Raw genomic sequence first — 10910 nt, forward strand, 5'->3', positions numbered from 1 at the left:
CCCCACACACACTTCTGGTCTCAGGGAAATTTCTGTTTGATTATTTGTTTTGTTTCTTTGAGACAGGATCTCACTAAATAATACAGGCTGGCCTTGAACTCACTCTGTAGCCCAAGCTGGCCTCAATTCCCCAGCAATTCTCCTGCCTCAGCCTCCTCAGTGCTGCGATTATAGATGTGCCCAGCTTCAAGGAAATTTCTCCTTTTTTTTTTTTTTTTGTTTGTTTGTTTGTTTTTAACCCCATTCTGGTTTTCTGCCTGTTGGTTAACAAGTTCCCTCTTCCAGCTAGAGTGGGTGACCCTCTTTGGCACAGAGAGTCATTTCCCTTATGTTCTTTCCTTTTGACCATCTGCGTCCAGGGTGTCCCTCCACAGTGGGAGCACTTTCAATTCTCTGCTCTAGGACAGCTGCCCCATTCTTCTGCCACCCCCTATCCCACACCAAATGCTTCCTTCCCAGAGAGCTATTTTGTGTCCCTTTCTTCAAGTCCTAGTGGGACAGTAGATCTCTCCTCACTGCCTCTGACCAGCTTCTCCACCTCCTTTCCAGGTTCAGTGAACAATTCTACCTGTCCAGACGCCGTGTGAGATGCCAGAAGTAGAGGCCTACAGCCTGTGTCCTCCATCCCCAGCGCCGAGTGGGTGCATCACCTGCCCACCACCTCCACCCTCCTTGCCTGCTGGGAAGTGTGCTGCTCCTGCCCCACCCCTGGTAGGTGCTTGTTGTCTCTGGGTATGTTTCCTCCCAGAGATAAGTCTGAACCCCTAGGTTCAAGTGACCTTCCTTCCTCAGCCTCCCGGTGTGCTAGAACTATAGGAGTGTGCCAGTAGGCCTGACTTCTCTGGGACCATTTCTGTTGTTTGGCTTCACCTAGAAGGAAAGTCTTGGGTTGGGCTGTGGCTCAGTAGCAGAGCACCTGCCTAGCGCACACAAGGTCCAGGGTTTGCATCCCAGCACCACAGCAAAGAGGAAGCCTTGGTGACTCCCAAGCCCTGATTTTCCAGCAGCCCCTCCTGGTGTCAAAGGTCCATCCTTTTCCTGTGGCACAGACATTTAAGGGGTCTGGAAAGGGACCAGTAATCAGATACTGTTCTCACAGAGGAGGGATATGGTGACAAATGGCCCTTCTCCTGGGTGCTAGAGGTCTGAAGCCCCAGATATGCACCCAGGGAGAATACCTGATTCTTTTGAGGGAAAAGGGTTTTATCTGGTACCCATTTCCCAGGACCAGGATCTTAGGCTCTGAGAGTCTGTCTGGCCTTACTCACTCCTACCAGATCCCTAGGGAGGTGTCTGAGGGTAGAGTCAGCCACTAGGACTTCCCCTCCTTTAGCCCAGGTCTCTTTGCCCGCTGGGAGCTTTGGAGAGTGGTCAGGCGTCAGAGCATCCTCCTGCTGCCTGGGCACCATGAGTGAAATCACCTTATCCCTGTGACCTTGGCAATGCCTCTCTCAGCTCCTGCAGCCCCAACGGCACAAGCAGCAGGCCGGGCCAGCCCCGCCGGCAGAAGCCAGAAGCACTGTCTCTGAGGAAGGCACTGCCTTCCCGGTAGGCAGCTGCTTTGAGTTAGAAGTGGAACAGGTGGACCATGGTGTGTAAGAGGGATCAAGCAGATGTTAGGAAGCAGGAAGTGTACCTGTAAGTAGTCAGGTAGTATGTATGCACAGGACACCTTGACGGCTCAGAGACGACCAACAATGATGACTCCACAGCCTGACCGGCAAGCTGGGTGTCAGTGGCTCCCACCAGTCCCAGTCGCACCTGCTGGGCAGCTGCAGTCCTGGTTTCTGCCACACGAGGGCACTGCTGACCAATTAAAACTCACTCCTTGTAGCCTGGGTGAAGGCGACCTTTCCCCAGAACAGGTCAGAAGGCCCCCAGAGAGCCCAGATGCGGAGCTGGGGAGCCAGCAAATGACTAGCACCACTTGTTCTTCCTGTGAGATGACCTCAACCCTGAGACACTGAGCTGTGGTGGCCTGCGGCCTCAGCGCACTCCCACCTGAGCCCAGGAAGCCCTGGCTGCAGTCCTAGAACACTTTGCACAGGTGCTGTCTCCCTTAGGGCGTGGCATGCGCCAGCTGTTCCCCTCCACTGTCCCCTTGCCTCCATGATAGTTGCTTTCTGAGCCAGAGGGTATGTGGTTTTGGGGTGGGGGGGGGTCTCTTACAAGTGTTCTGAGAAAAGTATCTCTGAGGCTGGCCGTGGTGGGGCATGCCCGTAGTTCCAGTACTTGAGAGGCTGAAGCAGGAGGATCACTGCAAATCAAGGCCCATAGTGAGTTCAAGGCCAGCCTGAACAACATAGTGAGACTCTCAGAAAACCAAAAAGAAAAGAACCTTTGTTAGTGAGAAAGCACTGGGGAAATTGAAGACAGGGAAAGTGAGTCAACCCATCAGCTCCCCAGCACAAACCCACAGAACTCAAGACAGCCTGAATGGCTGGGGTACACTCAGGACACACCAGGGCTCTGAGCCAGAGGGGCATGTGTGTGAACCGCATTGGCCATGAGCCTCATACCCACTCTCTGCCGGGTTTGGCACTGCTAGCGGTGTCACGGAACACCCATGGGAGTGAGGACCCGCCACCCACCCTCAGTCCCCATGAACCCCTTCCAGGCTGTGTAGACTCCCGGAGATGACAGAGGTCCTCCCCGCCCCGTGCCCGAGGCCCCTCCCCAGGAGGACAGCTTGATTAAACAGTCGGTGCTGCTGGAATTACTGCACAGCTGGCGCTCCCCCCAGCACCCCGAGCAGAGCAGCAGTGCAGATTAAAATCTCCAATTAGCGTTAAAGTGAAGTGAGGAGGTGCGGAGGCTGCCAAGGAGGCCAGACGGGGGCCCTGGGCCGGCACCCCCACTCCTGCCTGGATCCTGAGTGCCACCCTTAGTCCCCTTCCTTGCTAGCTGCTCTCCAGCAGTACCCAGTGCCTATCAGCCGCGCATCGCTATGCTCCAGACGGGCCTCCGCTGGGGGAGGCCTGTGAGGGGACCCTGTGAGGCTGGAGGAGCAGGAGAGCAGCCGCCGCTCGTGCAGGGGGTGGCCTGCTCATAGCCTGCCAGGCAGCCGGGCCAAGGTGACTGCACGCAACTGTGCTGCTTCTGCCCAGAGCAAGGGCAGGCAGGGCGAGGCCCTCCAAGCCCGCTTTCCTACACTGTGCTCAGGGGCATGGTGCCCACATGAATACCCACTTCTGTGCCATTCCATTCTGTCTGACCTGTCTGCCCTTACCCAAATCATGGCTCCTTCCTTTCTCACTCCCTGCATCCATCTCTTGGTTTCCTGTGGGCAAGAGCAGCCATGGCCAGGCTCGGTGTCGCTGTGCCCTGCACCTGGGTCCCCATCGCTCCTCATTATCCTCCTCCCAGTCTGGGGAAGAGCAGAGATATGGCAAGAATGGAGGTCTGAGACCCTCTGACCTCTAAACATCACACCCTTCTGAAGGCCCTGCTACCATTTACACTTCTGCCCTTCACCCACCAAGTGCAGAAGTGGGCAGCGCAGTTGGCCACACCCCCTCTGCCCTCTGCCCTTTTAAGGGAAACGGAGGTGGGTACCCAGCTGACTGAACTGACTCACACCTCCAGAAATTAGACACCAGGGCACAGTGCCACCCTCCCAGGCTGGCACATGCTACCCTGGCAGAGGTTCAAGTAGCCCCCCTGCCATCGTCCTACCCCTGTGTCTTCCTCTACTCTCCTCCTTTCTCTCCCCCTTTTTCTCAGCTAAAGCACAGCTGAGCCTTAGCAGGGTTGGGGAGTGGAGAGACCAGGCTGGGGCGGGGGGTGGAGCTCCAGCAGCACGCTTTCACCTGCCATTTAATTGGATGTATTTTTAATTAATGGGACCTTAGGGACCAACATGAGACAATCTGAGCTCTGAATAGGGACAGGGGAGGGATTGGGGAAGGGAGGAGGATTGGGCCACTGGGTGCGGTTACCGGGAACCCAGGCCCATCAATCACTGGCCACTTTGCGTGCTGGCATGGAGAACAGCGAGGTGGAGGAGGTGGGGAGGCACTGGAGAGAGGTGCCAGGATTTCCCCCAGCGGCCAGGACCTCCAAAAGGAAGGGGAGGGGGCTGTGCTGGTTGTCTCAGGTCTGGAGCCCGAAATTGCGGCCAGGATAGTAGGTAAGGTCACTTCCTGATGTTGGGTCCAGTCAGCTTAGCCCAGGGAGTGTGATACAATTGTCAGAGGAAGTTGGGGACAGAGGTCTGAGGTTCCTGAGGAGAGGACTAGAGCGAGGGACCATGGAACCAAAGACTGCAAGGCGAGGGAGGGAGATTTGAGCGCAGTTTCTAGGTTCTGCTGTGAAATAAGTGTCGCGGAGGTTACATGCAAGCGAGTGGGATGTCTCAGGGTCTGAATCACAACTTCAGTGCTGTGAGGAAGACAGCATGGGGTTCATCTTGCCCAACCCTTTATTTTACAGATGTGGAAACCAAGATCCAGAGAGGGGAATTGAGTGGGATCCTGCCCGGGAGTTGCTTTGTGTTCCTGGATTTGGAGACTTCCCGGAAGCAGGAAAAGGAAACCTAGGTAGGTGTGGAGGGAGGACAGTCAGGTGAAGAGGGTAAGTAGGATCTTAGGGTCCACGGCCTGAAGTCTCCCATCTCTGACCCCTGAGTCTTAGAAGCAGCATGGCCAAGGCCTAAAGCTCAGTCCTTAACACCAAAAAAAAAAAAAAAAAAAAATGGCCAGGGAGCAGAGTCAGGCAGGTGCAGACTCTACGGGGTGTTACTGGGAGACAGTGCCTTCACGTCGCCTGTCCAAGGGCCATCCCATACATTCCCTTGCTTCCAAGGAGATGGTTTCTGCAGCCCCACTCCATGAGATGTTGTCATGGGCTCTCAGGTCTACATGGACGGAAATGGCAGCTACCCTATCTCCTTCGCCAGAAATAAATCCCCCAACAAGGACTAGATATGATGTCTTTTTGGGACTCTTATCCCAAGTTTATCTGCTGTAAGTGAAAGCACCGGAGACAGTCATGTCAAAGGTGTAGTGAGATGCGATCTGACACCTCTCGTCTGTGTCTAAGCCTAGAACAGAGACAGAATTCAAATGCAGGGCCCTGGTTCCCCAGGTGACCTGGCCTGCACCTCTGAGACCCACTCTTGTGGCTTTGATGCCTGGGCAGAAGGACAGCTGCTGCCGCCTTCCCCATTCTTCTGCTCCCTTACTGTCCACCTGCTAGGGCTCAGGAAGGAAAGGTGAGGCAACAGGGAGCTTTCCACCAGGTGGCCAAAGGTAGTCTTTCTTGGCACCCTCCTCTTTGCTCAAAATCTTTGAGACTTTGTTCTAAGCTTCCTGAGGCGAAGTTGGAGTAGAACAAGGATGGCGCAGAGCTTGGAGGCAGAAGCCGTGTCACACTTCCCAGGCCCCCACACCTCCTCCCACCCCCAGAACTGCCTTCTCCTCCTCTGTCCTCGCCTTCTCCTCTACACCAGGCCCCGGGGCGGAGCAGGATGGCCTCTCCAGTGCCAGCCGCCCACTGCCCTCCCTGAGACCCCCAGCCTGTTCACTTGCTGTCCAGTCCTCTGCCTGCTCCACGGCCTTGGGGTGTTGGGCCACTCGTGTCCCTGAGGACAGCCCAGAAAAACCCCTCCCAGGCCCGCTGCCTTCCTTCAGGGGCTCAGGGCTGCTGCTGGTGGAGAACTGTGCAGGGCTGGAAAGGAAGCTTCTGCTCTCGGACATATGAGGAAGCCTGCAAGTGGAGAAGACGGGGGACATGCTAGCCCTTTGGGCAGGGACACTCACAGTGAAAGTCACTTGGAGGGTTTATTAGTGGCAGCTTTCTCCACGCTGCCCTCTCTGCCTAGAACCCAAAGCAGTGGAGAAGAGCACGCAGCAAAGACTTGCTCTGGAGAAGCTGCCGCCCTCGCTCAGCCTCTGTCGCCCTTCTTCCCTCCCTGCTGCAGGGCTTGGGAGGGCCTAACTCCACCATTCCAGGTTCTGGGTGTTTGCCTAGGGAACAGAGCCTCCCAGCCTCAGGCCCTGCCAGCCCTGCCTCAAGCACCCAGGGTTTCTGAGCCTGCAGTCTGAGCCTGGAGCCCGCTCTGGAGTCCAGGAGAAGCCTGGAGCTGTTTGAGGAAGGAGAGTGGACGAGCTGCATGGGAGGCAGAGGTGCAGCGTCCAGAATTCCCGCCTTCCAAAGGAAAGGAACAGGTCGAGGTGCACTGACCCGGGCATAGCCTCCTTTCTACAGGACCCATCCTCCTCCCTGGCCCAGGCGTTCCTCTCCTTTGGAGAACTGTAGGAACCCAAGCCTGTCACTTTGATAGCTTGGGGGTGCTCATGCAGGTCCCTCTGTGGAGCTCCCAGTGCTGGGGAAGGAAGGAGTGGAGGAGGCAGTGAAGAGGAGGGGAGGTGGCGGTGCATGGTGCCCATCAGCACCAAGGAGAGGAAACTGCCAGAGAGGGAGCCGCAGGATATGCCTGCCCAAAACGGCCTCCGTACCCCGCCCTCTCCTGCTGCCCTCATGCCAGCGAGCTGTGTGCCCGAGTGCCAGCTCTCCTGGCTGGCACTCCTGTTCCGTGTGCAGGCAGTCGGCTCCCTGCCCCAGCACAGCACATGCTGGGATCTCTCACACTCCTTCACTCGCGCATCTCCATGTGTGTGTTGTGGATTCCAAGGGATGCAAGGGGTGGCCCTGTGGGAAGGGGGTGGGCCTTGGGCCCCTTAGGTGCCTACTTGCCGGGCTGGCAGAGCAGGGAGGGGAGGTTGCTGACAACTCAGTGGAGCCCGAGGTTCTGGTGACTCACGGCAGTGGGGGTGGTTCCTGAAAACCAGAGGCGAGGGGCCCAGCCTGCTAGTGCTCTCGTCACCCCAGTTCTCCCCATTCTGAGGTCTGTGACAGGGAAGGTACCAGCTGTGAAAAGGGCCAGGGGACCGGGGAGCTTGACCGTCTCCAGTGAGGAGCTTCCAGAGGAAAGGCTAGGAGAGCCCGGTTAGCCTCGCCCTGCTCTCTGCAGGCTGCCTGAGTGCATGTGCGGGAGCAGCCCGGTCCTCACCCTCCCCGCACCCCATGTCTTTTCCCAGGAGAGGACATAGCTACTACTCCCTGCCCTCATCTGCCTGCCTAGAACCCTGGGTAGCCAGCTGACACCAACTGCTTAGAACATACATATATACATAAAGCCCTACTGCCGCCAGACCAGAACATGGACAGATTCTCACCTCCTCTCAGTACTATTCGTGCTGTAGAAACCTGGGATGAGAGAGGAGCAGCTAGGGGCTTGGGCTGGCTGGACAGGCCATGGCAGACTGGGAATGGAGCAGAACTGCAGGTATTCAAAAGTGCAGATGTCCTCCTTGTTCCAGGCCAGGCCTTCTCCATCCTTTTTGGATCTGGAAGGATGGGACACTGCTGGAGATCACACCAGGAAAAAGAAACCAGCAAATGGATCCATAGAACCATTCATGCCCCAACCATAGTCCTGGGGACTGGGGCTGGACCTGGCCAAGGAAACAGCCAGGGCTCTTGGGCACTGGTGTATCTGCACCCGTGAAATAAAGACGCTGGTATCTGGCCCAGAGGATGGGCTAGAGGAAGGGAGTCCGTGACCGAGCCTGAGTTTCTATTTGCCCACTTATGTCCCTTCTGTTGCTAGCAGCTCCTGCAGCTAGGGTGAGGGGCCTGCTGCCCAGCTGCCCCTAATGATCCAGAGATGGTTTTGGTTGGAAAAAGAGACCGTGCACACTTAATCCAGGCTAGCGGGGTCAACCGTATGTACCCCCTTTCTCCCTGGCAGCACAAGAAGCCTAGGGAGCCCAGGACAAAGCTCAGTCCTGGGATGGGATATGTAGTTCAGCGGCATAAGCGCCTGCCTGGCAAGCGCAAGGTCGTGAGTTTGATTCCCAGTACCAAAAAAAAAAAAAAACACAAAACAGCTCAGTCCTGACTAACCCAACACATCCCTAGGTTCTGGGTATAAAAGGGGCACTGCGAAGGGGCGCTGAGTGTACCAGGTGGGGTGTAGGCAGGTGTGGGGAGTTGAGCACTAGGACAGGTAAGAGTTGCTCTTCCTGCCACATGCTCCTGATCCTTCTCCTCAGCCCCGGCTCTCTTCCCCTTTTCTTTCACATCTCACTAGCAAACTCTTCTGGCCACCTCTGCTCCTCGCTACCTCGTCCCCTCTAGACTGAGAGGACACAGTAAGTGCTGCTCTGTTCTCTGCACTTTTCTCTCACACTTTCTTCAGCTCTTCCCAGCGCCCTGCTGAAAGCTATCTGCTTCTGAGTCCTTTCCATCCGAGAATGCCATCAGGATCTGAACCCTGGCTCCCAGAGTCTGCTGCTTCCCCGATCCTGCGGATGTCCGTGGGCTGGGAAAGACTCATCTATCTTCACCCTGGCCCTCATGTATGCCCAGGCCGACACTGGTGTGTGCACTGGCATCAAGGGCCCTGCCTTGGAGTAGAGGGCAGCCCTAGGTGTGCGCTGGGGCCCCAGCGCTGAATGCGTGTGTGCCTGTGCATTGGGCACACTGGTTTATTAGTGTTATTTCAGCATTGTGATGCAGAGAGAGTAAGTGTAACAGCTGCTCCTTGCTTGCAGTGTTTATTGTTACCTAGAGACAACCTCTTGGCTTTTTCCCAGATCCCCCTCCCCCCAGCCCAACCCCCTCCCTGCCGACAATCCTGCTCTCCCTACACTGATGGGAAATTTATAGCTTGCCCATACTATGCCTTTAACCCTCTCCTGTCCATCGGGCAGATGGGCCAGGGAAGCCAGGATGAGCAGTGGGAATGCTTGGGCCCCAGCAGGATTAAACAATGTGTGGGAGAGGGAGGAAGGAATGACACGTCCCCTCCGTTCTGTGTGTCCAGGCTCAGGCCCTGGTTGCCCTTCTGGTCCTCACAAGAAGAGAGGCAAGAGCTCTGGATCTGACCTCGAGATCCTGGAAGAGTTCATTTGACCCAGCCTTGGGATTCGACATCCTCCCGACAAGACCCTTCTCTTCCCTGGGCATCTCTGAGCCCCCAGCTGTGTTAGCTGAACCAAAGCAAATGCAGCCAGGTAGTACTGGAAGGGAAGTGGAAGACCAAGTGGCAGAACCCTTAACCCCTCCTTACTGTCTGAGAGACATGTAAGAGAGATGTCATACCAAGAGGCTCAGGCTTGGGACACTGGCTAGACCTCCATAGCTGGGCAGATCCAAAGCCCAAATCCAAAGCCCACCTTAACCCAAGTGTGAGGTAGTGTGAAGTCTCAAGAGATTCCCAGGTTCATCTTCACACTAGCCTTGCTCCATTTCTCCTGTGTGTCTTTTGCTTTGGTCCGGCGGGGCGAAGGCTGAAAAGACTAAAGCATCCTTGTCGTGGCCTCCACAGAGCTGGGAAATAGAAGGCCCTGGAACTGTGCATGGAGGGATCATGAGGAGCCAGGTCATCTTCTCCCATCCTCACTGGAAGCACAAAAGAGGAGGGGTTGGGTGGAGCAGGCAAGATGGAGGTGAAACACATGGGAAAACTTCCTTGTGGGATGAAAGACTTCAGCAGAATGCTGTCTTTGGCCTTTGAGGAGTTGGAGTCTGTGCCTACATGTACATGAATGCTGGAGGAACATGCTTCCTTCTGCAGGCTGCTCCAGACACCAGCCTCAGCAGTCTCCACCCAGCGCACCTCCTCACGCCGACCAAATATAATACTTACGGTGCTTAGATCACAAATTAATACGGCAGAGAGCCAGGTCCCAGTGCCAGCTCTGCCACTCGCCAGCTACCTTGGTAAGTTACTTGGCCCCTTTGAGCCTGAGTTTCCTTATCGGTGATGTGCAGCTGAACAACTCCCCTTGGGTGGTTGTGAGAATCTGTGAACTCATGTGTAAAGCACCCAGGACAATGCCTGACACTCAGTGGGTGCTTGGACAGCAGAGCACTGTCACTGCACGGAGCCAGCAGGGTCAGCGTGGTTCCACACGCTCTGTGACGCCCCGTACGTGCTGGGGAGGACGTCCGTGTTTTCTTGATGACGTGGACTAGAGTGGCAGTGCCTGCAAAGGACCCAGATTCTCCAAGGAATCAGTTCCCCTATCCCCATGCCTCAGCCAGGGAAGAAGCTACTGTTCCATGCCACCTCTTAGGCACTGTTGTGCCTGGAAGTATCGCTCCATCCAGGATGAAGTGGGGGAGAAGTAGCCTTTAGGGTAGGAACAACTAGCTTTCTCCAGGCACTTCACAATTTGCCAAGCACACTGACCAATACGCAGAGCAATCCAGGAAAGAAAAGACCTCCATTTATTGGGTGTCTACTACGTACCAGCATTATACTGGGTATTTTTAAAATTTTTGTTGTTGTTACCTGTTTTGTTTGGTTTTTGTTTTTTTGAGACAGGGTCTCACTATGTAGTCTAAGTTGGCCTTGAACTCCCTGTGTCCCAGGCTAGCCTTGAACTCATGGTGATCCTCCTGGCTCAGTGGAGAGTGCTGGGATTACAGATGTGCATCACCATGTCTGGCTGTGAGTGTTTTTGTCTCTTTTTGGTACTGGGACTCAAACTCAGGACCTTGTGATTGCCAGGCAGGTGCTTATGCCATTGTGCTGTATCCCTGGCCCACTGGGTATATTTTTTTAAATATGTGCAAAGTCTGTAGAGTTTTTTATCACCTACATAAACTGATTTATAAGTCTCATCCCCTGTTTTTAATCATGTAGATTTTTTTTAGGCAGGGTCTTGCTGTGTACTTCAACCAGGCCTTGAACTTACTTTGTAGCCCAGGCTAGCCTCGAACTAACGGCAGTCCTTCTGCCTCATCCTCCTGAGTGCTGGGATTACAGGTGTGTCCCACCATGCTCAGCTCATGTAGATATTTTCACTACTATAAATAATATGGCAGTGAATATCAAACAGATAAAACTTTTTTCCTGTATATATGTGTGTGTGTGTGTGTGTGTGTGTGTGTGTGTG

The 10910-nt window shown here is 55.1% G+C and overlaps 1 protein-coding gene across 1 annotated transcript in view; it reads left to right on the forward strand.

Moving 5' to 3' along the window:
- The window catches only part of Cdk12 (cyclin-dependent kinase 12), a gene marked incomplete in the record, with an annotated part of 101494 nt that overhangs the window by 76232 nt on the left and 14352 nt on the right, over positions 1-10910 (forward strand). The window contains 2 exon segments of the mRNA XM_013519192.1: positions 550-711; positions 4432-8830. Coding sequence (XP_013374646.1) covers positions 550-587 — 38 coding nt within the window.

Source organism: Chinchilla lanigera, unplaced genomic scaffold (genome assembly GCF_000276665.1).
Source record: "Chinchilla lanigera isolate Chin_1 unplaced genomic scaffold, ChiLan1.0 scaffold00050, whole genome shotgun sequence".
Classification (NCBI taxonomy): domain Eukaryota; kingdom Metazoa; phylum Chordata; class Mammalia; order Rodentia; family Chinchillidae; genus Chinchilla; species Chinchilla lanigera.